The following is a 27,932-nucleotide window of genomic DNA, read 5'->3' as shown; positions in this document are numbered from 1 at the left end:
TTCTAAGTTTCAAACTATGTTTAACTTGACAAGTAGTTTAACATCTACAGATTGGCTCCATTCACTTACATTGTTAGTGCCTCACTCTAATCTATGCCACAAAGGCTGTCAATTGAGCTTAATTTGTATTGAAGCTGGAATATTCCTGTTCAAAGGACTGTTTAACTGTTTTTCTTTTTTTTAATGGGTTAGACCAATAGAAATAGATATTTGAAGTAAAAAATGCAGGTTTCAATTTTTTTCAGGGTTCAAGTTTTCATCTTGAATTAAGTTTATTTTATTTACTCAACCGGCAAACTTTTGTTGTCTGATTTTAAAAATAAATCTAACAAAATTGAGTGAGATTTACTCACAAAAACAAAAATTGCCAGTGGGGTAAGAAAAATAAACTATCTTACCTGTCTTATCTTACATAATTTTGGTTCTCAAGTAAATGCATATTGTTGATATCTGAATATTGGAAAAGAAGACTGATTAAGAAAATGCCTTTTTGCAGTGTGTCTATCTGTCTCTGTTTTTCTATTTCCCTCTCTTTCCTTCATAGCTATCAAACCCATTCCTCATTCCTCTTTTTTTTCTCTTGCGTTGTCAGGTTGAAGTTCAAAGCAAGAGAGGGAGGGGTGCTGCGTGTTTTTGGTAGACAGGAGGGGAACAGCATTCACTGCACATGCTAGGTAAGAGGAATTCCTTTCCTCTCTTCATCTCTCTCACTCTTGGACTGTCTATGTATCTCCCTCTCCCTTATCACTCTTCCTCTCCATCTCTTTCGGTCTCTATTTTATTCTCCCTCTCATGATGCATTCACTCTCACACGCTCTGGGAGGCATGTAGCACGTTAGTGGAGGTGAGAATATCAGCCTGTAATAACACTCTGTGTCTTGTACGTGCATGTGTTATTGGACTAAGCAAAAATGATGTCGATCGTTTTTTTAAATGTCTCTGTTACTGTTACTGCAGTGCATAAATAACTACCGGGCTCTTCTTTTCACCTGTATTCCCTCTCAATCAAACAGCCAGCTTGTAACCTCTCCTTTATTTGTATGTGAATTTGTGTTGACCTTGCTTGTAATGTAATTATTTGTATATATAGTGTGGAGAGTGCCCTGAGATTTCTGTTGCATTGGAGTAGAGCTGTATTCCTGGTGCCATGCAGACTTTCAGCAACGATTGAAAAAGGCAGCACCTAATGAGAGTATTGTGCATTTGTTTTGGTGTGCGTGCATGTGCATATGTTTTTCCGATAATGATTGCAAAAACAGAAAAGGGGACGGTGGGTGTTTAGTATTTGTATGAAATGTGGATTAGCCTGGCTAAGGTTGTGTGTCACCACATGTGTTGGACTCTCATGATAGAACATGTTTGCCATTTGTAAATGATTATCAATATGGGGCATGTGTTTTATCTCTGTTGGAAACTGGCTGTATGTATGTGTCTTCTTTTGTGGATCTCGTGGGATGTGACAGATCCCTGCAGACAGAGCTAGCACCTGGCTGTCACTTGCCGGAGATCGATTAGTCCTCCTCCCTGACTCCATTCTGTTGCCACCAACCCCTCCCTCCTACTCTGTCATCTCCCTGTATCCCTTCATCCCTTCCCCTCTTCACTCTTCTCTGTGTGCCCTTCTGAGGAACACCTTTTAAATACATTTCAGGCTTTGCATGTTGTTGCAGCCTCCTGGGTTTATGAATGGTTAGACATTTTCTTTCTCAGTTTCTGTCTCGCATATCACTCTGTAATCCATACTAATTAGAACCTACGACTGCTCTGCTTGTAGTGTTACAAACAGGGTATGACTGAATAATTTATAGACATTTGCTTCACATCCTTAATGAAAGCTCTCTCTCACTTGCTCTCTCTCTCTCTCTCTCTCTCTCTCTCTCTCTCTCTCTCTCTCACTTTCTCTGCTGGTCTTTTTCTCTCACTGACTCACTACTTCACCCATCAGACACACTCAAGAATGAGGGTAAAACTAATTCCATTATTTCTGGCTTTTGAAACAGGAAGTCATTTAATTGAATGTGTACATATTCATGAATACCACAATTAGTTCCGGTCATTTAATCTGACTAGACAATACGCACTCCAAGAGTGCTGATATTTAGTATAAATTAAGATATTAGGCCCTATTTTAAGAATGCTACGGCTTAAGCGCAGCGCCATGTGATACGTCGTTTATGCAAAGTAAGTGGGCATGTTTTAGTATTTTCGTGCAAGCATGCGATAATTGTAAACGCAAATGGGTTGGTGAAATTGCGAGAGCAAAGCACTAATGGGCTGGGTGAAGTCCAATTTAATTCAGAAGTTCTTCTCTGGTTATTGTGCCATCTGTGTCTTCTTATATATTTCATTCCCTGTGAAGGAACGTCGATATAAATGAAAACAGCCTATTGATAGGAATTCGGTAGTGTAAATGGGCTGTATGCAATGCATTAGAAATATGGACCATTTGTGTCTTGCATTCTTATGCGCATTAACTATGTCCTTGTTAAATGTCAGGCATATTTCGATGACAGTAAGACGCTCCTTATATACGCATGATATATGTGGTGCTAGTGCTTTTTTTCTTTTTTTATTGCTGCTTTGAACTCTCTCCCATTTTGTATGCCACCGTTCCAGTGCTTGGTAGTAAAATACTAGCAAGGATGTTTGTGTTTCTTCCTGCCTCGAGGAATCCCCTGCTCTGTTGTATTGTTGGCTGTGGTGCTCCGGACAACAATATATGTGTTGTATCTGTTCTTTATCAGCCTCTCTGGGACTGTTTGGCCTTCTGAGACATGCATTGCTGCTCTCCCATTGTTCATTGTTTTTTAATGTACAGTGTACTGTATTTGTTACACGTTTCTCTGTATAATTTTATGTTTAATTTCTGTACAGCATCCTTGAGCTGTGGAAAGCGCTATACAAAATAAGCTCCAAAATAAATAATAATAATTATAATTTTATTTATTATTAATCATATTAATCTACTGACACAAATCATGACTAGTATTAAAAGTGATTGATAGCTTATTATTAGCCGAGAATAGACGTGGTTCTCAGACATCTTAACACAAAGACCTATTTCTCAGGAAAATAGCAAATAACGCATTGCGCCACTTCATTAGATACAATACACCAACAGATTGTGCACATACTCACACAGATAGTGCAAGCACTCCCACCCACAGCCACTAACGCTTAGCACTCTCACGAAAATTGGATAAGGTGCAGCGCACGGTCGTTATGCATAGCGCTGTGCCTAGGGCAGTTACGAAAATAGTCCAAGTATAACGCTTTACTCTTTGTATTACTCCGCTTCTCTGTGTTCACATTAGGGTACAAAATACCAGAATCGGATGATCTTCGTGACTTATGGTTCCGTTAACAGTTGGTCCATGCGGCTGGAACACCATACTTATATACTCTGACAGTGTTTCCAGCAGCGCATTTCTGCAGCAACGCTGACTCTACTGGGTCAAAAGTGTAGAACACACAAACAAATTACTCTTATGAGCCGGCTCTGTTGAATATACAGCTCGAAACAGACAGTGCTTCCTGTATGGTCCGATTCCCGAAAGAGTGATTTAGATGAGCTGGTTCTTTTGAATCTACAGCGCAAAACATACAGCGCTTCCGGAACAGTCCGATTCCTGAAAGGATGACTCATATGAGCTGATTCTTTTGAATCTAAAGCGCGAAGCATACAGCGCTTCCGGTCTAGTCCAGTACAGTATTAATCTTACACTGGTGTGCAAGTTATGAATGTCTAACTCGAAATTAAAAAAGAACTGTTGAAGTCTTACAAGCTTGAAGTAAAACATTAGACAACAGAACACAATCTAAACTGTCTCTGGAACTGTTACTGTTATGTCATGTGACTTTAGACCTGTGAGACTTTAATTAAGCAGCGCAGTTACTGACTGGTTGTTCATATGACAATGTTTAATCAAAGATAAAACAAAGAGTTGTGTAATACAAGGAATTTTATATTATAAAAAAATTAATATGCCATCACATTTCTTGTTTGTTTAGATACAGTCCAGATATAGCCTAGTTAGGATTTATTATTGGCTTGGATATATGTCTCTAAAAAGTCAGCAAATTTACTAGAATTGTATTACATTTATTTCTGATTTGTTATATCTGCTCTGTTGAAATATTAATCTCATCATTTGGCAACAGACTGCAGAGGACAGTAAATCTAATAAGAACTGCATTTCTCATTTTCAAATAAATCTTCCTCAAATGTATTAAAAGAACTACTGGAATTGTTACTGGAACCGTTAAGGGACCGGAATCGTTAAGAGGAATCGGAATTGGAACCAGAATCATTAAATTCCTAACGATTCCCATCCCTAGTTCACATTGTTCCAAATAAGCTGCCAGTCTATGTGTTGCTCTGCGACACACAATAGTTTATCCTGCTTTGGTTTTGTTTGAAACAATTTTCGTTAGTGTGGCAAAAATTACTTTAAGTGCAGTCATGAAACTCTACATGGCGCAATCTGATAGTTCCTTTGAACATGTAATCTGTTAGCCATTCCCTCACACACTTCATTGTCCAATCTGATAGGTCCTTTGACATGTAACCTGTTAGCCAGTCAACTAGCGTACTTCTTTGTCTAGCATTTAAATTGCCTCAATTTTTTACAGGTAAGCTGGTTTCACTGCAGTGCGCTACAAGATTTTTCAAACTAAAACCCTCCTCCTCCTCCCCAGCACCACCTGTCTGATTCACAGGGATTGTATGAATGTATTCTACATGCTTGATGTAATATGTTTATGCAGATGTCTAATGGTGCAGTAGCAGCCAGTCTTACATGCTTGACACAGCATGTCTGTGTTTCACTTTAGCAAGTCTTTGTAATTGCTTTGCAGCAGCAGTGTAAGGAGATCTAGCCTACCAAACCAAACATGCTAACTTGACATATCCATTATAATACTTAAAACTTACTCAGAGAGTTGTCATAACTGAAATAGTCATTAAAACTGGTAATACTGTGTCTAAAATGTACGTTACTTGATATTAACTTCTATTTTAAATAATTTTCCAATAAAAGCAATATCACATTCACAATCATGCTGTTGTACGGAATATCAGCACAATACCAGTGATTACATAGGGCTGAATCACAGCTGATATTGAGTACAACAGCACACATTTATTGGTGTATTAAAATATTAACATCTGATTTCATCTTTGTGGGAGTGTCCTTGCCTATTGCACTCACTGCTGGAAAGTGTATATTGAATAGGATAGTAATATAGAGACATTTTCTCACTGGTGGTCCAACCATTTCAACACTGCTCTCTCCAGGCCTTCTCTCATCTCAGTGGGACAGATGTAGTGTGTTCTCTACCTCCTCCAGATGCCTGAAGCTTTGCAGAGCCATTTCTGTAGATCGTATAATTCTCTATCAGGGAGGGGAAAAGCAGCAATCTTTTGCTTCTGGCCAGACAGCCCACTTACTATCTGCAGGGTTGGGAGGGTTATTTTTGAAATGTATTCCACTACAGATTACAGAATACATGCTGTAAAATGTAATTTGTGACGTATTCCGTTAGATTACTCAAGGTCAGTAACATATTCTAAATACTCTGGATTACTTCTTCAGAACTGGTAGATTTTTTCACTTGTTTTGACTATAAAAACTCTGCCAGTACAGTAAGACAAAATACACATGTTAAAAATACATTCTCTGAAAAACCTAAATATCTTATGCAGTGTTGTTTCTAAAACAAGATAAATCAAATTGATCTTGTTTTAAGGATTTTTAGATATTTTTACAGGAAAACAATACAAAAATTATTATCAAGAATATGATTTTTGACCTAATATCAAAGGTCTTACTAGAAAAAAAGAAATTATGATCCAACGTGAATTTTCTTGAAAAATATGATCGTGTCTGGTAATGTGTATGTAAAATGGCTAGAAATAGCATTTTAGCTTAGCGTAAAGCTGACAATTTACACAAGGTTTATTTCTATTTCTTCTGCTCCAAACTTACTTCAAACTTACTTCTCTGTCTGCTCGTATGAATGTATCACATCATAAGAAATTGTTTCACCGCTGTTCAAATGCACTTTGGATCACATCATTTATATGTATAGATGTTTCCATCTGAAAGGACTAAATATTAAATGAAACAAATGACAATAAAATGCAAAGTAATCTCTTCAGTAATCAAAAAACTTCTTGAATGTAACTGTATTCTAATTACCAATTATTTAAATTGTAACTGTAGTGGAATACAGTTACTTATATTTTGTATTTTAAATACGTAATCCCGTTACATGTACTCCGTTACTCCCCAAACCTGACTATCTGCTTATTGTCATTAGATGGGTGCAGTTGCGACTGCAAGAGAGATGAGCTTCTGGGAAGGAGAAGAGTGGGAGATGACTGTGACCATAAGAGAGTAGTTTGGGAAAGGACATTTTTAAAAAGTCTCCCTGCATGGATGAAAATGTTTAGTGTGAATGTCTTACAATACAGTAATTGAATAGGGGAGACCAGGACTACCATAGCTGTCACAAAGAAAAGTTGTCACAAGGGCTAAATTGCAGTAACTTGTGCAAATGTGTGTTTTTTCTTGCAGAGGCTTTGTATGTTGGTTTTTAACACCAAGTTCTAAACTACCTTAAATTAAAGGTACACTCATAAATGTTTTGAATATGTCATCTTGGACTTACACTGACACCTAGTGGCTTGGATGCAGCATTATTCAAACGCAATAGTTTTCAGTCATCGATGCCATTATAGAAATTCACAATTCACAGTCAACCAGCATTAATTTAATCCCTGAGTGAAAGTGTCTAATAACAGGGCAGTTAATGGGAATAAGCGAGTAGTAATCGGCTAATCATGTGATTTTAACATGGCAGACCCCATGAGGGGACCCTCTCCATGTAGAATAAAATAGCTTTTATAAGGTTACTGATATGACTGGAGTCTTCATCTCATGTGAGTGGTCATAATATTATTCATATGCTTAAAAATTACAATTAATTTCTTTAGAAGTAAAACTTTTTATATGAGGAAAAAAAAGATTGGACTCAAGATGGCGCCGAGTATGGCTGCTGCGTTGCGAGCTCCGACACAACATGGCAGTGTTTTGTTTGTTTTGTTCACAATTCTTATGTTTTTTGTCTTGGATGTTGTCTGCCTTATTGTCTACGACAGACAAACACTTTTGGACATTGGTTCAGCAATTTCACACCGTAAACCGGACATCAAATTCCTCAATGCCGACCCGCTGTTTACAAACACACAAGCGGAGCCCTTTGTCTGAGCAGTCCGGATGCGGAAACGCAGGAGGAAAAGGGGAAACAGAGCCGGCGTTCTCATCAGAGTAAGACGCCGTGCAAATCGACCCCCGCTACCCACTATTTTACTGGCAAATGTTCAGTCTCTGGATAACAAGCTCTGCGAGCTGAAAGCGTGGATCTCTTTCCAACGAGAGACAAGGGACTGCTGCATTATCTGCCTTACAGAAACTTGGATGTCTGCAGAGATTCCAGACTCAGCCATTGAACCCACGGGGTTCTCCGTGCACCGAGCGGACAGAGCGAAAGACCTCTCAGGTAAAAGCAGAGGTGGTAGTGTATGTTTTATGATCAACAAATCCTGGTGTGATCAGAGGAACGTACATTCTATCAAGTCTTTCTGCTCTCCTGATCTGGAATTTCTCATGCTTCTGTGTCGACCATTCTGGCTACCGAGGGAATTCACAGCGGTCATTTTCACTGCTGTGTACATCCCGCCACAAGCCGACACAGACCGGGCACTCAAGGAACTGTATGGGAGAATAAGTGAGCAGGAAACCGTGCACCCTGAGGCCACATTCATTGTGACCGGGGACTTTAATAAAGCCAGTTTCAAATCAGTCGCACCAAAATACCACCAGCACATTAGTTTCAACACACGAGGGGACCGGGTTTTGGACCATTGCTACTCTCCCTTCCGGGATGGCTACAAATCCCTCCCCCGCCCACCATTTGGCAAATCGGACCACTCTTCCATTCTGCTTCTGCCCGCTTACAGGCAGAAACTGAAACAGGAAGTACCCACCCTCAGAACGATCCAGTGCTGGTCGGACCAATCAGACTCTACGCTACAGGACTGTTTTGATCATGTGGACTGGGAGATGTTCCGGTCCACGTCTGATGACGACATCGAGCTTTACGCTGATAGCGTAATGTGTTTCATCAAAAAGTGCATGGAGGGCGTCGTTCCGACCAGAACAATATGGATCTATCCGAACCAGAAGCCATGGATAAATAGCGATGTTCACGTGGCACTTAATGTGCGGACCTCCGCTTTCAATTCCAGGAACGCGGAGGAGCATAAACAAGCCAGTTATGAAACCAGTATCAAAACAGCAAAACACCAATACAGGAACAAGATTGAAGGACAGTTTAACACCACCAATTCTAGAAGCATGTGGCAGGGAATTAACATCATCACGGACTTTAAAGGGAATAAAAACTCCGCCATAAACACCGCTGCCTCTCTCCCGGGTGAGCTAAATAGTTTTTATGCTCGTTTTGAGGGAAATAACACCGCCCTCACGGAAAGAGCTCTCGCGGCTGAAGCTACAGAAGTTAGTTCACTCTCCGTCTCTGTAGCAGATGTAACCCGATCCTTCCGACGGGTGAATATCCACAAAGCCGCGGGCCCAGACGGCATTCTCTATTGTGCGTATTGTATACTGTACAGTGTATGTTATTATTTGTATATTGTGTTGTGTGTAATTATGTGTATATTAGACTTTAAATTGTGTTATGTTAATCTGATGTTATTGTAAATTGGTATATGTCTCATCACTGTCACGACTGCTATATTGATTGGAACTGCACCCAAAAATTTCACACACCATTGCACTTGTGTATATGGCTGTGTGACAATAAATGTGATTTTTATTTATTATTATTTTTTTTTATTTGAACTTTTTATATGAGGAAAAAAAATACTGAATGCACCTTTAAGAATCATTTGTGAATTCGATCCTACAAAGTAAAGTTTCAATATCAAAATATTTTAGCCACAGTATAGCTGTTGGGTAAACAACTGAACACAATAAAACCACACTGGCATACATGCAGGCAAGGGTCAACTGGAAAATCAAGGCAGATTTTAACAGATTTTCAAAGTTTGAACTGTGTTCTCAGGACGAGTGTTCTTCATACAGTAAATGTCAGGTCAGGCAAGTTGTGTGTTTTAAATGTTGTGTTTTAAACATTTATACAATGTATTAATTACAATATTTGTTGGCCAAAAAAATGGTTTTTATATTTTTAATTTTCCATTTTTGCTGTTTTGTGAATTGTTTTGTGTTCCATAATTGTTTTGCTGTTTAAATTTAGCTGAAAAGCCTACAATAAGCTGTTTAATGGCAGGTTCCATTGTGAAAACTTACCCCATAACAACATGGTTCAAAATGCATTGCAATTGGGGCAGGGTAAACATGGGCAGAAATGGTGGAAATGTTCAACATTCTTTGTAGCCAAGACATTAAGGCATGTACCTATACAGTAACTGATTTTAAAAATAAAATCAATTCTGTGTGTGTATGTGTGAGTTGGTTTTTGTGGTTTATGAGGATTTGTTTAGGTTACAAACTAGTTATTACGAGGGTATTATGCTATAAATGTGGTTTATGAGGACACCCCTAGTGTCTCTTTAATTAAAACGGCTTAAACAACATACAAAAATGGCAAACGTTTTCTGTAAGGGTTAGGTTTAGGGGTAGGGTTAGGGGATAGAATATATAGTTTGTACAGTATAAAAATCATTATGTCTATGGAGAGTCCTCGTAATGACAGGAGTACCAATGTGTGTGTGTGTGTTTGTGTGTGTGTATCCTAAAATCTGAGGGTTATAGCGGGAATAACTGATAACAGGGCAGGCTTGTGGAATACTAACTATCTTTCCTAGCTTGTCCAGCTGGCATGCCTGAAAATTCCTACAGATGTTGTTTTGTTGGCTGTTCATGCAGTTTCTGTTGGCTCTGCTTGGTTCGATTTCTTTTCAAGGCTTCAGCACTCCTAATCAGCACTAGATGCTGAGCTTGTAGGCTTGCAGGTGGAGCTTGTGTGTGTGTTTGTGTGTGTATGCATGACACTGTGTGTATTTTGCCCCTACACAGTTACAACAAAGGCAAATGAGATTGATTTCCTTCTCTCACTTCCGCTCCTTGTACAGCAATTTGATTAGTTAGATTGAATTAAATCTGCTTTGAATAGGTAAATAAACAGTTACTTTCTATTATTGCTCACCAATACATGGTCAGCTGGGCCATTCATGAGCTAAAGTAGAATAAAAAGGTCAGCCTATTAAATGTTATATTTTATATTATGCATAGTGTATTCTGTGTAATCAAATTTAATTATTTCAAAGGCACAATGAAAACTGTTGATCATAAACATGACCTTCACTAAAAGTTATCTTTTAAAGGAAAGGCAATCTTGAGTAGAGCCCGACCGATATGGGATTTTTGAGACCGATACAGATTTTAGAGGGGGAAAATTCACTGATTACCGATATAGTGGCCGATATAGCAAATTTTTGAACTGGAATGAAAACAGACCTTTTCTATGTGGATTGTGCACCGATTTTGCACCAATATGACTATGCAAAGGTACTCAGAAGGCTGCTTTCTTAAACAAATATTTTTATTAAAGAATATTTGACATTATTATTATACATTTTCAACAAATTCTAGAAATGAACACTGAGAAAATGTAGAATAAAAATGCAATAAATAGCTAAATAAACATCAGTACTGTATGTTCAGTATCAGTCAGTTGCTGACCATTTAAATAAAGAATAAATTAAAATGATAGCTAAATAAAAATCAGTACTGTATGTTTAGTATCAGTCAGTTGCTGATTATTTAAATAAAGAATAAATAAAAATCTGTACTGTATCTTTAGTATCAGTCAGTTGCTGACCATTTAAATAAAGAATAAATAAAAATAAAATAAATAGCTAAATACAAATCAGTACTGTATGTTTAGTATCAGTCAATGGCTGACCATTTAAATAAAGAATAAATTAAAATTATAGCTAAATAAACATCAGTACTGTATGTTCAGTATCAGTCAGTTACTTACTGACCATTTAAATAAAGAATAAATAAAAATAAAATAAATAGCTAAATAAACATCAGTAGTACTGATTTTAATACTGCCAGTCAATTAGGGGCAGGTTGTAAAACAAGAAGCATTTACACCTGCCGAGTCAAGAGATAAACAGCGGCAGCAGTATTACCCTGTATTCTGCTATACAAGTTCAGGGGAAACTTTCAACAGTGGAAAACCAGACTTTTAAATATTATATTTTGTAAATGCAATGACTGGAATTGTTCGGCTGAAAGTGGTACCAAACTGCGAATCCTGAACAAAACAGTTTGGTGAATACATTTTTACACATTAGCTTCCACTCAGCTGACAAGCAATGAAAGTAGCTTGTTGTCACGGAGAGTAAAAGATGGGCTTTATTTACTTTCCAGCATTGTGTCTCACCAACTAGGTAACAATGTAGCGTGAAATCAACACTCAACAGACACAAGCTGAGCTGCATAAAGATGCTCTGACAAACTATAGCTGGCTAACATAAATTATGTGAGAAACATGCGTGACATGGTTGTCAGGGACAGGGTTAGCGTTATATTAGTTATATTGAAAAGGGAAAATGATGGGGTCATTTTTTATTAACTTTCCAGTATGTATTTCACAAACTAGTTAGCAACTTACTGTGAAGACACCGCTTAACTCCGCACCACTTAACTCTGCACTGTCTGCAGAACCACCATCACCAGAACCACCGTCAGCTCATCTCTGTAAACAATAGAGTCGGAGCACTCTCTGCTGGACAAACTACATTATGACACCAATTCTAAAGCATTGTTTTCTGCATTATATGTTCTGAAAAAAAGTTTTCATATCTGCACATATCGGTAAACATATACACCAGTCGTCCTGGTTACTTTCGTAACCTCTGTTCCCTGATGGAGGGAACGAGATGTTATGTCGATGTAGTGCTTTTTTAAAAAAGGCCAATGGGAATTGGTGAGTGGAATTCACTCAAGGAAACAAGGAACAAGGAAACCGCTCTTTTGTTGTATATAAGGAGCTGGTATGCAACCACTCATTCAGGTTTTGTGCTGAGGAGACGAGACAAGGTCCCGGCCATTTCAGCGGGTAGTTCAGTGTTGTGGCAAGAGGGACACAATGTCTCGTTCCCTCCATTATGGAACGGAGGTTACGAATGTAACCAGGACATTCCCTATCTGTCACTCACTCGACGTTGTGTCGATGTAGTGACACTAGGGGTCCCTATACAAAACTCCACAACTAGCTGAACTGTGTTACGTGGACTGGCGGTGCGAGACGGGCAGACCGCTGTGTGCCTCGTAGCCAGCGCACCAGGCTGTCATGTAACCTCCCCCAACGCTCTTATGAGCTTCGAACGGTCCTTCGGGAACAAGTCGACTGCCCAAAAAATAGGGACAGGCTAGCCCAGCCGTGGCCTCTTTTCCTCTTTTTTCCTCCCCAAAAATAGTGGAATTTGTTAACCGACTGGGGGCCATAAATGTTTACTTCGGGGGGGTGTCACTCCCAAGGAGAAGACACCGTGGAGACCACACCCCGCCCAGAGAAAAGGGGGGTATTTTGAGTGGAAATACATCACATGGTCTTACCGAGTCTTGTCGGAAGTATGTCATGTGGAGAAGTCCCATGGTAGGTCCTACCCGAGGAGGGAGGAGTTTCTACATTCATGGTGACCGGGGGCAGAGGGGCAAGGAAGATGCAGTTTACCGACAGGGAAACGATTTAGTGGAAGATATCACATGGGGTCACCTACGGGGAACCAGCACATGTGGAGCACCTACCTCAGTACAGGGCCTAATTAGCACACGTACTGGGCCGGCAGCGAGTTTCTCCGCAAACTCGTCTGCCACAGGGCTAAGGAGGAAAGTCATCCAGGGATCACAGCTTGTGAACACGACTGGGAGTCAAAAGCGCACATCTTCACCTCAAGGGAGGGGAAAAGCACTATGCGCAAGCGGTACACCCGGCCAGCTGTCCCGAAACTTACCTACTCGTACCTGACAATACACGGGACGAAACCGGCTCAACCAAAAGATTGTAGAACCTTGCAAAGGTGTTGGGTGTTGCCCAGCCAGCTGCTCTGCAGGTGTCTGCCAAAGAGGCGCCACTGGCCAGGGCCCAGGAGGCTGCTACACTCCTTGTAGAGTGGGCTCGTAACCCCACGGGGGGCGGCACATACTGAGCGTGATATGCCATCATGATGGTGTCAATGACTCGGTTGGCGATCCTCTGTTTGGAGACAGCACTTCTTTTCCGCTGTGCACCAAAGCAGACAAAGAGCTGCTCGGAGCTTCTAAAGCTCTGTGTGCGATCCAAATAGATGCGTAAAGCACTCACCAGACACAGCAAAGCCAAGGCTGGGTCTGCCTCCTCCTGGGGCAGCACTTGCAGGTTCACCACCTGATCATTAAAAGGGGTCATGGGAACCTTGGGCACATCGGGGTCTCAGGATCACGTGAGAGTAACCCGGACCGAACTCCAGGCACGATTCGCTGAAAGAGAACGCCTGCAGGTCCCCTACCCTCTTGATGGAAGTGAGCGCAGTCAGGAGGGCAGTCTTCAAAGAGAGTGCCTTAAGCTCAGCTGACTCCAGGGGCTCAAAGGGAGCTCCCCGTAGACCCCAAAGGACTACAGAGAGGTACCATGAGGGGATGAGGTGCGGTCTGGAGGGATTCAACATTCTAGCGCCTCTCAGAAACCTGATGATCAAGTCGTGCTTCCCCAAATACTTACCATCCACTGCATCGTGATGTGCCGAAATGGCGGCTACATACACCTTCAAGGTGGAGGGGGAGCATGAGTCCGAGAACCACGTCTGGGTGGGCCAGTAGGGTGCTACTAGGACGACCTGCTCCTCGTCCTCCCTGACCTGGTCTGTGCAAGTAGGCTCACTGGGGGAATTGTGTATTTGCATAATCCCGGTGGCCAGCTGTGTGCCAGCGTGTCTATACCAAGGGGTGCCTCGGTCAGGGCGTACCAAAGCGGGCAGTGGGAGGATTCTCGGGAAGCAAACAGGTCTACCTGTGCTCGACCGAATCGACTCCAAATCAGCTGGACCACCTGGGGGTGGAGTCTCCACTCTCCCCTGACCGTAACCTGTCGTGGCAGCACATCCGCTGCGGTGTTGAGGTCGCCCGGGATGTGAGTGGCTCGCAGCGACTTGTGGTGCTGCTGATTCCAGAGGAGGAGACGGTCGGGCCAGTTGTGACATGCAATGGAGCGTAGACCGCCTTGACGGTTGATGTATGCTACCATCGCTGTGTTGTCTGTCCGGACCAACACGTGCTTGCCCTGGATCAACGGCCGGAACCTCCGCAGGGCGAGCAGTACTGCCAACAACTTGAGGAAGTTGATGTGCCAACACAGCTGTGGGCCAGTCCAGGAGCCGGCGGCTGTGTACCCATTGCATACGGCGCCCCAGCCCATCTTGGAGGTGTCCGTCGTAACCACAACGCACCTGGAGACCTGCTCTAGGGGAACCCCTGCCTGTAGAAATGCAAGGTCAGTGCAAGGGCCGAAGAGGTGGCGACAGATCGGCATGATGACCACGCGATGTGTCCCATGGCGCCATGCCCATCTCGGGACTTGAGTCTGAAGCCAGTGCTGAAGTGGTCTCATATGCATCAACCCGAGCGGTGTGGCCACCGCTGAGGGTGCCATATGCCCCAGGAGCCTCTGAAAAAGTTTCAGTGGAACCGCTGTCTTCTGTCCGAACACCTTCAGACAGTTCAGTACTGACTGTGCACGCTCGTTCATGAGGCGTGCTGTCATCGAGACTGAGTCCAACTCCAAACTGAGAAAAGAAATGCTCTGAACCTGGGAGAGCTTGCTCTTTTCCCAGTTGACCCGAAGCCCCAGTCGGCTGAGGTGCGTGAGCACCAGGTCCCTGTGTGCACACAACACATCCCGAGAGTGAGCTAGGATAAGCCAGTCGTCGAGATAGTTGAGGATGCGGACGCCCACTTTCCTGAGCGAGGTCGATCGCCGAGCGCAGTTCCTGCATCAATCCCGGGTCAGAACTACCCTTGTGCAGCTCTTTTAACACCCTGGCTTGGTGTACTTGCAGGAGAGCCATGGCGTGCAGGGCGGAGGTGGCCTGTCCAGCAGCACCGCAGGCCTTAGTCACCAGAGATGACATACAGGCACTGGACGGGGGTCTCAGGCGGCCCCACCAAGTGGCGGCGTTTTGCGGGCACAGGTGCACCGCAACCGCCTTATCCACCTGGGGAGTCGCCAAGTACCCCCTGGAAGCCCCACTACCGAGGGTAGTGAGAGTGGAGAAGCTCAGAGACCGGGTCTGGGTAGTGAAAGGTGCCAACCGCGACCTCATGAGCTCCTCATGCACCTCCGGAAAGAAAGGGACCGGGGCGAGGCGCGGCCGTGAGTGGCGCTCTGGGCCCAGGAACCAATCGTCAGGCTGTGAGGGTTCCAGGGGGGTGGAGGGTTCCACTCCAGCCCAATACACGCAGCCGCCTGTGCAAGCATGGCTGCCAGCTGCGCATCAGGCTGCGACTGGGCGACCGCACCTGAAGGTGGGAGCCCAGTCGAGTCCTCAGCATCAGACTGGACAGTCCACTCTCCGATGTTGCAATCGAGAGCTCATCCACTTCGCGAGCGCCGAAACGAGATTGCAAACTTGCCCTTAGATGAGCCGGGGCGTTCTCTGCACTTCACCAGTGCAAGAGGGGGAGAAGCCGCTGTAATGCGCCGTAAATCCAACAGCTTTTCGAGGTAAATGGATCAGCAGAGTAATTCAGCTCGCTGAACACAACCGCTCGGCTCCGAAGAGAAAATCTGAATGAGTGGTTGCATACCAGCTCCTTTTATACCCGTATGTCCGGGGGAGTGGAATGCAAATTCCTCTCGCCAATTCCCATTGGCCTTTTTTCAAAAAGCAGAGGTTTTGGGGCTCCCAAGAGTGACCCCTAGTGTCACTACATTGACACAACGTCGAGTGAGTGACAGATAGGGAAACCGATATATCTGTGAAAGTCTAATATCGGTCGATAATATTGTCCGACTCACTAATCTTGGGACAACCTGAAAACTCAATATCCAAGCAATAATTGTTTATAATAATGTGTATAATAAATTTATTATCAAATGCATAAACTGATTAAGTCTTGAGCTATATTCACTCAAATTATATCACCACCAGTTATATAAGTTAAAACAGATTCCTCTAAACAAGGCCAACAGAGGATTGCATGGTAGTCTTCTTATTAAAGTAATTTATCTTCAGGGAACATGAATTGCCATCTCTCATTTTTTCTCTCCCACTCACTTCCTTACTTGTTCGCTCTCTCTCTAACTCTCTTTCTCTCTCTCTCTCTCTTTTAGTACCTAATTAAATAGGCAGTGTTGTGTTCTCCTGTTCCATGTGGATAATTGACAAGGGGCTAGACCTTACTTTATTCAGCAATTACAACAGCATTCCAGCTCTGGCTTATTAAGACTCAAGGACAGATGGTGTATTTGGATCACATTAAACATTTCTTGGGCTGGGTATGCCCCTTATCCCCTGCTGTCCCTGTCTTGTTCCTTCCTTCTCCAGGAGGACTTAAGAAGCTGAAAATTTTCTATGCTTGCTGCAGTGTGTCAGTTTCTGGGGATTCAGCTGTCAGTCAAGCTCAGACTCACACTGTTACAGTATATGGGGCTTGCCTTGAGCAGAATCCTGGGATAAATGCTGGCTGTTTGTACACTAAGGAGTCTTATTAAGATGCTTAATATTTCCTTAATTACCATTGTAGCAATGATGCATTAGAATTTGGTGCCATCACAACAAACAATTAATTTGTTAATATTTTAGTTAGGGTGACAAGATGACAGTGATAGAAACTGGGACATGCCAGAGGTGTGTTCTGGTAGATCGTGTGTGTGTGTCCTCCAACATGTTGTGTGAAATCACTTATATTTGGGCAACACAAAATCCAATTTGAATCCGACCTGGTTTGATTTTGGTTTTTGTTTTAATTCAAGCTTGTAAAGAATGAAAAGGAGATTAAAGAAGCAATGTTTATTTAAAATGGCTTGGATATACCAGATTTTTAGACACTACAATGAGACAAACTTATTGAAAAATTTTGCTGACCAGCTTAAAATTTCTCTTTCTAATGTTTTTGAGATTACTGGCAATGGAAATTGTTTGCAACATTTTCAAAAGTGAGTACAGTAGGTTTAATTTTCTAAGCAATTAGCTTAAATCACTTTATCAAGTGCCAGCATATAAAATAAATAAAAAATGGTGCACCAGTGGTTTTCAACTAACAAATCCATATTTTTTGAGGAGGAAGCAACAGATGTAGCTTTTTATATTATTGCTACCATTCTATTAATGAATCAAAAATCAACATACCCTCTTGTTATGCTGCATTCGAGACAAAGTTAGAGGTGTAGTCAATCACACGTCACAATCACATGTACACACTACAAGATAGCGCCATGACTAGCATTGCCAACTTTCTATCAGCCAAATACGGGACATTCCAGCTTTAAATACGGGACTGTTTTTTTAAACTGTGCTCCGGTGTGAGATGCTGCGCAGTGGTTAAGGAGGTCAACCTAGAGCTTGATGCCATAGAAAAATAATTAAAAAACAGCACGGATGGACGCAAAAGCAGGTTTGGTGTGAACGGCCCCTAATGCACTTAGATTGAATACAGCTTTAATACAACAACAGGAAGAACCAAATCTTTCAATCTTCACTTTTAATAAACACTACTTTTTGCCAAAAGAACGAAGCTGCAATAAAAGGAGAAAGACAATATTTCTTCTGTCAAGCATTTTCTTCCCCATAATTAAGCTTAAGGATTTTCCATTTTTAAAGCTCAGTGAACCCACTTTCCATTTAAAATTGGGCTTATCAGTTTGTAGACAGACAGTATGTGACTAATGTGTTAAAAATAGTATATACAGTATATCACTAAAAAAATAATGTTGCCTTCCAGGGCCACTGTCTCAGTACAAATCTTATTACTGTTTTAAGCAACCATGCATTGTAATGGATTTTTTTGGGAGAGAAAACACTTAGCATGAAATAGTGCATTTATCTTTCGATTACAGTGTCATTGTTTTGGCCGTCCTTCAGCCAGGCTCACAACAGTACTGGGCAGGAGATAGGAGGGGCACAATTTAATAAGCCCCTTTTCACAGCGAGGATGCCAGATTCCCCCTTTCTTTTGGACACTATTTCCCCACTGACACTTTATTTCCCCTTTTCTGTGATGCCACTCCCACTGTGTCTGTCTCTTGTATTAAAAGTGCTGCTGTTTTTCTCTTTTCCAGAACAAGCACTGACATATGCAATGTAATTTCACATAATGAATTACTGGTGTTTTTTAAATCAAAATGGTGATAAACAAAATCATGCACTCGAATGCTGTATGTCAAATTATACAAAAACATTTATGTATGGCAAAATTACCTGCATCTGACTGAAAATATGACAGAAAACATGCATTGATGTTTCCCCCAGCCGCTTATGTCAAGTGTGGCGACCTTGTAAAGATTCACAGCCGATATCTCATGTAAAAGGTGTGTGTTTCATGTCCATTTCTCTAGGTTTAGGAAACATTCTTAGCAATTTGGGTGTGCAAAGCTAAAATATGGGACAAATCACAATGCTGCTGCTTTCCCAATATAGCAAAAGCAGGATCACAGTAATGTCAGTTTAAAATGTTCTTTTATAGCAATCAAACTAAAGATAAGACTAATTACCGGGGCAAAAGGCTTGTCAGGATGCAGGATATAGCTTAGAATGGCATAAAATCTTGAAGTTTGGTCACCCTAATGTCACCCTAATGATTTTTACCTGCAAGTTAACTTTTAAGACCTATTGCACTTTCAGAATTTTCTGTCAATATCTGTTGTTTAATAACTAGTCCTTTAGCAAATGTTTTAATTGAAAACAACTTGTAGTACACTTCTTACAGGGACAGACCCACTGGAAGAAACTGATGCTGAAGGGGCAGTTCACTCACAAATGACAATTCTGTCATTTACTAACCCATTTACTAATGTTGTTCCAAATCTGTCTTGCTTTCTTACATGGAACACAAAAGGAAATGTTAATCAGAATGTTAGCCTCAGTCACCATCCACTTTCATTGTATGGACAAAGATGCATGAGGGTGAGTGAATGATGACAGAATTCAGTTTTGTTGGGTGAACTATCCCTTTTAACTCTATGCCACACCACCCTATTTCTCTTTCACGCTACTATGGTTTTTGAAACATTATTCTCTAAAGTGAATGTATTGTGAAAGGAAATCGTGGTAGCAAGTCGATCGATGCTTGACTCACCAAATGCTGTGTCGGCACTCTGTTATACCTCTTTGCTTCAGAATGCTTAGCTCTTGAGTTCTCAACAAAACCAAGGCTCAGAGTCTGTTTCTAAACAGCAACTAAGGCATTTTTCTATCCCTGTTTGACTTACTGAAATACACCTTTCAAACAGGAAACAACTTCACCCCAAAGATTCTGAATGGCGCACAGCTCAATGCACAGTTTTTTGTTGTAGCTTCAACTCCAAGAGGTTGAGAGGTATGAAATAATATTTCAGCATCTAGCTTTTTTATCTATACCAGTCAGGATAAATCCCATGATCTAGCTTTCATGAGACATTGTCATATAGCACTTTTGAAGAAAATCCTTTTTCCAAACTGCCCTAAGCCTCCTTAGCTTGAATTGCAAACCTCTGGCCCAAATTGCAACATTGAAATCAGAGCCAGATGACACATCTTTGAGTAATCTTTCTCCCATAAGTGCCATGCGTAGTTAAGATCTGCAAACAAGCCCTGTGGGGATTGACTGTGGTTCAGCTGAAGCAAAAGGTATGAGAAGGATCATCATCACTAGCAGAAGGTTTATATTTCATGTATCATTTGACTATATAATTTAGTGGTCGACCGATATATCAGCGAGGCCGATAAATCAGACTATATTCTGACTTTTTTAATTATCGGCATCAGCCGATAAATTTTCCTGTTTGGCTGATATTTTTCTTGAGGTCACTGAAAATCGCCTGCTTGCATGTGAAATGGCTGAGACATGTGAATGACCAGTCACAGTTCGTTTTGTTGTTACATGCCATCGTGTTACTACAATAATAGACCGGTGTGCAACACAGTGTCATTAAAACGGTCCACATATCAGAGCCGCGGCAGACGCATTTGAGCTCATAATGTTAAAGAGGCCCTATTATGCTTTTTTGGATTTTACCTTTCCTTTAGTGTGTAATATAGCTGTTTGTGCATGTAAAAGGTCTGCAAAGTTACAAAGCACAAAGTCCATACCAAAGGGAGTTACTCTCTCCCACAGAAAACACTGCTACTGATCTGCCTGAAACGCCTGGATTGCAGTCCAGCCATTACTTAGCTATGTCACTATGTAACACATTTGCATAATGCCCACCTAAGGGCTACTTCGGTTATGGTAAGGGGCGTTACATTTCCGACACACGCTCTAAGCGGTTGACCAATCCCAACAGACTGGGCCAGCTGACTAATGAGAACAGACTGGGCTTTTCAGAAAGGGGGCTTTAAAATAGAGTGTTTCAGACAGATGGCGAAAAGAGGTGCTGCAGCAATGTACAGTATGAGAAAAATTATGTTTTTTTGAACATTAAAGCATGTAAACCTATTCTAGTAGACCCTCAAAATAAAATATGAACCTGTAAATGAGCATAATATGGGCTCATTAAAGTGCTCGCCTGTTTCATTCTCCCTCTCTCTCCTCAACAGTTCCCTGTAACTTTTAACTGTCTTGTCTAATGATAAAAAGGCAAATGTCAATGAAAACTTGTATTATATACAGTTTACAAATATGAAGATATCTCATTTAAAAAGATGTCATTCACGAAAATCCAGCGTTTTTTCCCGTCGAGCGCTCATCTATTATCTTCCTCTGAAGCGCGTATTCTATCAGCCAGATCAAAAACTTCAGGATCAGGATCAGAAGTTCCTCTGATTCACAAATCAGTCACAAATGGTCACAATTCAAGCAGGTGATCCAGGCCATTTAAACTGTCAGGAGATTGAGGCCTGCGCTGGATCCGTACGAGCGCGTGAATGTAACTTCAAGCCTGTGTCCGAAATAAAAAAAAAATCCTGCCATTGGAGGCTGTATACGGAGGTAGGAAAATAATGTGCTTTTCAAAATGTTCAGATACCAGTTTCCTTAAGAGTTCCATTCATACAAAACAGCTGTCAGTTAAGCCATTAACTGATTAGGCAGCAAGTTAGCAAGTCAGCTGCCTACGTTTTTGGATGCAGCCCAAGGTAAAAGCGCTTCACGTGTGCTATAAGTAAACGTCTTATTCACTGTGCACTGTATGTACAGTTGGTTTGATTCGGTATGTTTTGAGAAAATGCGATTGATGAAGTGGACATGACATCCATGGTTGCTGGACTACTATACTGTGTGTACTGCTATTTACTTCTTTATAATATATTAACAATTTTATCATGTGCAAATAAATTACTAAAATTTGATGACTAAACAGATATGTGAAAAAACTGCTATCTACCATTTAAAATACAATATAATTTTTTATTTTTGTGTGAAATTGAGTAAATATAGTTCTAAATAATAGTTTATTGTTATTTTTATTATTTATAATTTTTTTGTTTGTTATTTACTATATTAAATTGTGTGATATATCAGCATTGTATCAGCCTATCGGCCAACCTGCTCTCTGGATATCAGCATCGGCCATTAAAAAAAAAAAATATCGGTCGACCACTAATATAAATACATCTCAAGGGCTCTTTTGGATACATTGTCTGAAGCTACATCAAACACTGTTACAATGTAACATACAGTATATTTGTTTAGTAAAGGCACAGTAAACTGAGATTATAACATTTTTGTAAGAAAACTTAAAGGGCAACCTACAGTATATTGCTGCTTCAGATTTACAGAATTTTGCAGTTTGTTGTGACTTCTGAAAAGTAAGTGCTCATACACTAAATCAAAGGCATGGGCAGTTTTTCTCACATTATTATGTGAAACTGTCTTTTTGTCTGTAATATGTTGTTCAACACATTTACATGAGTTAGAGGGACTTCAAAATATGACAGGGCACATATTTTGGGAACTTTTGGGAAGTAAATCTCCAGACCTTCAGTCTGAGGGTGTATTCAGTGTGTTTTAACATGATGCATTTTGATCAGCGGCCTTACGTAAGCCCCTGAAGAATCTTAAATCTAAAATGGCAAAAAAAATAAAAATAAAATAAATTCCATTGCTTACATCAATCCCACGTAAACAATGAGCCTCGGCTTCTAGCGTCCCCATCTGGGGTAAATTAAATAAAACGTATGCATAGACAACATTGTGCTTTGAATAAGTAGTGTGGGGTTTTTAAATGCCATAAACATTCATGTTTTTCTCAGGTAAAATCATTGCACTGGAAGTGTAGTCTGTAATTTTTTTGTCATTGCCTCACATAATGAACCCTGATCACACTGATGTGTGTAGTGTTGTACAAACTGTAAATATTGTTGTCATTGAAATATTAGATGATTTATAATATTAATGCATAATAATCATTTTTATTTTTTATTCATTTTTATTTTTTATCTGCCCACAGGTTTTCCGCATTTTCAGCAGATCCCATGACCCCAAAAAACTAAAATAATGGATAAGAAAAGTGGTAAGAATACCAAACTTTTTGTTGTCATTTCTCAAATGTGTAAATGTATTCCTGCGTCTCTTCATCAGGAATAAGTTAGCAAAGCAAAAGTGTGTTTGCATTTCATGTTTTCCAAATCATGTACAATGATGACACCATCAACTGCTTTGTTGTCTTGTCTAATTATGTCCAATATGCTCCATAATACAATGCCTGCTTGAATTGGAATTACAAGCAAAGAATGCAAAATGAGTGATCATATACCTTTTATTTCAGCAAATGGCTTTCCTTCCAAGACATCTGAGAGTGGACTGCAGAGGAAACAGCTGCCGTATTCCGTAGAGACGCCCTATGGGTTTCACCTGGATCTGGACTTCTTGAAATATGTAGATGACATCGAAAAGGGGAACACAATCAAGAGGGTACACATCCAGCGCAAGAACAAGGGGCCAAAATACAGCACACTGCCACGGAACTTCAGCCTTCCTGGGCATGGTGCTCGACCTCTAGCCAAAGATACATGGGCCAATACTTCCACTTTAGGGTCCAAACCTAAGTCACGTGTCACTGAAGTCCAGCAGCTTTTCAAGTTCCAAGCCAGTGATGCCACTAGTAGTAGCAGTAGTGGAAGCTCCCCTGCCAGCCAGTCAAAGGTGCTTGCAAATACTTATCTCCCTTCCCCCAAAGCTAGAGAAGAGTCTCAAATACAGACCTCCAATGAACAGTCCATGGGCCTTAATGTCAGGCCTAATTTGTTTAGAGCCTCTAGCATGCCTGTTAACGTCCCATGCCGGAAAGGTTCAGACTCAACTGATGAACAGAGTTCACAATCGCAAAATGGCTCAGCAGAGAAACTTTTTCGGCCGGCAGACGATGGCGACAGGAGAGGCAGTGTTCCCCAGGACAGGGCCAGCATACACCAACAGATCACGGCTGCGCTGAAAAGAGTTCGTGAGTTAGAGGATCAAGTCAGGACCATCCCAGAGCTGAGGTCTCAAATATGCTCTCTTAGAGCAGAGAGGGAGCAACTGCTTCAAAGAATTCAGCAGCAGCAGTCTGAACAAAAGATCCCTTTGCATTTGGAGAGTAAGGTTCCTCAAAGTGAATCTCAAGACAAAGCTGTCTGTCCAGTTATAATAGAGTGGACAGATACTCCCTCCCTTTCCACGGACACTACATCTGATCATGGAAAGCCTCAAGTAGTACAGTCAGACAAAACCACAGAACAACAGGTGGAGAAACAAAATGTTCTGGCACAGAATGTTGTAGAGAAAGAGTTTGAGAAATATGAACCGGTAACTGATGCAGAGTCAAAGAAGGAACAAGTGCCAGCTCCGGTGTCTGTGCCAGTGATACTCATAGAGAAGGCAGAAACACCCACTGATCCAGAAGAATCAGAGAGACTTTTGAATGATTCTATACTTCAGGCAGAAGCATCAGAGAATGTTTCAGATCCAGTTGAAAAGCAGGAGAAATCATCAGAGACTTTGTTAGGAGATGAACAGTCCACAATCTCAGAAGGAATTTCAGAAACAGAGGAATCAGGTGCTACATTTGAATGTAAGTCCACTCAAGGAGATGCTGTAAAAATGCTGGCTGAGGGACCAAGTGTAATTATAATTGCAGAGAATACAATCTCCCAACCTGGTGAGCAGAAGCTTCTCACAAACCAGGAGCTAGAAGTAAAACTGAAAACTTTGGAAAAATGTCTAAATAAGGCCAGCTGTGAACTGGAAATGACAAACACCTTACTGAGGGAGCAGATGGACGAGAATAGACGAAAGGATGAGAGAATACAGGAACTGATCGACAGAGTCGAGGAGCAAAAAACTCAAGGTCCTGAACTTGTTCTCACTTGTGATGCATCAGTCAGTACAGACAGCAAAAGTGTCCTGGAGAAAGCAATCTCAACAGAACCTCAACCAGATGATGGTCCCAAAGAAACAGACATGAAATGCTCAAGCACTCAAACAAATTCTGTGGAAGCAAGAGACATTGAAGTCTTGGCACAAGTCACTACAGAAGACAAAATTGTAGGAGTAGAGATTGTCATGTGTGACCGGGCAATGCAGAATGAAGTCCAGGATAATCTTGAAGATATTAGTCATGGAGAAGTCTCTGAAATGTTAGGGAAGACAGATGCAGTAGAAGACAATAAAACAGAGGGTGATATCGAAGAAAGTGTATCAAGTCAAATTAAAGAAACCGAGGTCAGTGAAAATGTGGTTGCAGAGAGTTACATTGAAGAATACGTAATGATAGAAAGTGTCATGGTTGAGAATATGGCCAGTGAAAGTGAAGTCTTTAAGACCTCAGTTGCAGAGGAAGAATCTGTTGAGAATGCAAGTGTTGGAAGCACAGTATCAGATAAAACAAGAGTTGAAAAAAGTACAGGTTTACAAACACAACAGGAGCAAAAGTACACACAAGAAGAAGAACCACACCTTCAGCCTCAGAGGGCAGCTGAGGCCTCTGCTTCTCCGGCTGCAATCGGTCAGGTTGTTAATCGTATACAGGGGCTTCTCAATGAGCAGTGGGCCAGCTTGGGAAGTGGGGGCCAGGATGCAAAAGGAGAGAGCTCCCAGAAACCTCATGCATCCAAAATAAGCTCAATTCAAAGCCACCTGAGAGGCTCCCTTAGTGCCTTGTCTGCCTTCTACTCACCTGTTCAGAAAGGAGGGGCTGCACAACAATCTGGTAGGATGAAGTCTCTTTCCATGTTGTCATTCATGTGCCTTCTCAGCATGGTCATTTAATAGACAGTAATGACTGATTTGAGCAGTTTCATAATAAGTGTAGACCTTGTTAAGTATTATAGTTAAATTTTTAATAAAAACAAAATATGATCTCAACTTATTGCGTATCTCTAAGTCATATGTGATAGTCTGTGTTGAATAAGAGAATTAGTGATTTCTGGGTTACCACATTGAGGGGAAAATTCACGAAACTTGTACGCATGGTATTTCACCACAGAAACCTGTGTCTAATTCACTAACCACCTGCAAACAAGTTTAAGCAGTCGCAACCAGTGCTTAAATAGCACTACGTTTTGAGTACAAATTAAGTTATTGTCATTCTTTCCGCACAAACATGCTTCCTTTCTGTGTAAAATTAGGCTCATTATACTGTAGATTGCGCTTCATGCACAAAACTCTGCACTGCATTCACAAAACCCAAGGAAAGCAGGCGGTAAACTGAATTTTATTAAAAAGAGATGTTTGTATGCATTTTCTTTTGATAATGGCAGTAGTAATTCATCAAATAATTTTCAAATGATGGAGAAAAGCGTTATAACATAGCTTATATCCAGATGCGCTGTGTAGTCGAGCGCACTTTCGGCATGTTAAAAAGATGATTCAGGTGTCTGGAATGGATCACAGTGGTGGAGTGATGCTGTACAGTCTTGACAGAGTGTACTAGATCGCAGTGGTCTGCTGCATCCTCCGTTAAATAGCACTCAGAACTGGCCTGCAAGATCCGAACTGCGCCATGCAAATTGCGTTCAGCACAGATTATGCGGTTGTCTGCTGTGCATAATTCCTTTAGTGAATCAAGCGCTTAACCAGCACAGTCAGCGCATGCATATACTGTAAGGTGTGCTTCTACTGTGTGCAATTAATTCATAGTAAATTCCCCCCTGAGTATTTCCATAGATAACATTAAATAAATTCATATATTATAATTTAGCCATTTTTAAATTTTGCCATACGTTTTAAATGGTTATCAGGAGTTGGCCTTTGAGAACTTTTACAAACTTAATTGTCATGAAAAAACACATTTACACCAAAAAAGGCAATTCATTTACACAAAACTCAAAGTGTGCTAAACTGCTTAAATCAACTGGATTCAGTCAGACTTCCTGTATAGAAAATTTTCAATGCATACAAGTAATCAGGGTTGGGGAATAACGGAATACATGTATTGGGATTACGTATTTAAAATACAAAATATAAGTAACTGTGTTCCACTACAGTTACAATTTAAATAATTGGTAATTAGAATACAGTTACATTCAAGAAGTGTTTTGATTACTGAAGAGATTACTTTGCATTTTATTGTCATTTGTTTCATTTAATATTTAGTCCTTTCAGATGGAAACATTTATACATATAAATGATGTGATCCAAAGTGCATTTGAACAGCGGTGAAACACTTTCTTATGATGTGTTACATTCATACGAGCAGACAGAGAAGTAAGTTTGAAGTAAGTTTGGAGCAGAAGAAATAGAAATAAACCTTGTGTAAATTGTCAGCTTTACGCTAATCTAAAATGCTGTTTCTAGCCATTTTACATGCACATGTTACCAGGCACAATCATATTTTTTATAAAGAAAATTCACGTTGGATCATAATTTCTTTTTTTCTAGTAAGACCTTTGATATTAGGTCAAAAATCATATTCTTGATAATAATTTTTGTATTGTTTTCCTGTAAAAATATCTAAAAATCCTTAAAACAAGATCAATTTGATTAATCTTGTTTTAGAAACAACACTGCATAAGATATTTAGGTTTTTCAGTGAATGTATTTTTAACGTGTATTTTGTCTTACTGTACTGGCAGAGTTTTTATAGTCAAAACAAGTGAAAAAAATCTACCAGTGCTGAAGAAGTAATCCAAAGTATTTAGAATACATTACTGACCTTGAGTAATCTAATGGAATATGTTACAAGTTACATTTTACAGCATGTATTCTGTAATCTGTAGTGGAATACATTTAAAAAGTAACACTCCCAACCCTGCAAGTAATTAACTCCATTATTTTGTGTAGCTTCATAACAACATAGGCTATTGCAAAAGATCCTGTTGATAAATAAGTTTACAGTACATTTGTTTTCCATAATTTCTGCTAAGCATGCACATACTTTGAAAACTTTCTTCAGATAATAGTTGCATATTCAATGCCAGAGGAAAGCTTCTGCTACTATGTGCTGTTTATGCATGCTGTGTAGATGCTTTAACTTGTTAAAATGGCTACCAAAATGAAAATATACCACTTACAAGCTGTACACACTAGGTGAAAATGACAGGCCTTTGCCTCAGTGAGTTTGAAGTGCAGGCTTTAAGAGTCATGCAAAGCCAGACAATCTAAAGAGCTAAAACATATGTTGTTGGACAAAGTCAACTTGAAATAATAAGTTCAAATATGCATATTTTTGCTTGTGTGGCACAGGAACTTGCACAGAAAGTCTGTTGGCATGCAGAG

At 40.6% G+C, this 27,932-nt stretch overlaps 1 protein-coding gene across 4 annotated transcripts in view; it reads left to right on the top strand.

Annotated features, from left to right (window-relative positions):
* LOC127445811 (KN motif and ankyrin repeat domain-containing protein 4-like) overlaps nt 1–27,932 on the top strand; it is a 110,401-nt gene that overhangs the window by 50,029 nt on the left and 32,440 nt on the right. For 3 of the 4 annotated variants that reach the window (XR_007898052.1, XM_051706158.1, XM_051706157.1), the window contains exons 2-4: nt 593–674; nt 22,687–22,749; nt 23,005–25,425. Coding sequence is in view for 3 of the 4 variants with exons in the window: in XM_051706158.1 (XP_051562118.1) it covers nt 22,734–22,749; nt 23,005–25,425 (2,437 nt within the window). In the remaining variant the exon portion in view is untranslated. The remainder of the gene's footprint in view (nt 1–592; nt 675–22,686; nt 22,750–23,004; nt 25,426–27,932) is intronic. The other variant, XM_051706159.1, reaches the window with a different exon arrangement.

This window comes from Myxocyprinus asiaticus, chromosome 9 (genome assembly GCF_019703515.2).
Source record: "Myxocyprinus asiaticus isolate MX2 ecotype Aquarium Trade chromosome 9, UBuf_Myxa_2, whole genome shotgun sequence".
Classification (NCBI taxonomy): Eukaryota; Metazoa; Chordata; class Actinopteri; order Cypriniformes; family Catostomidae; genus Myxocyprinus; species Myxocyprinus asiaticus.
The sequence above is the reverse complement of the archived record's forward strand: the minus strand, read 5'-3'. Positions and strand labels throughout refer to the sequence as shown.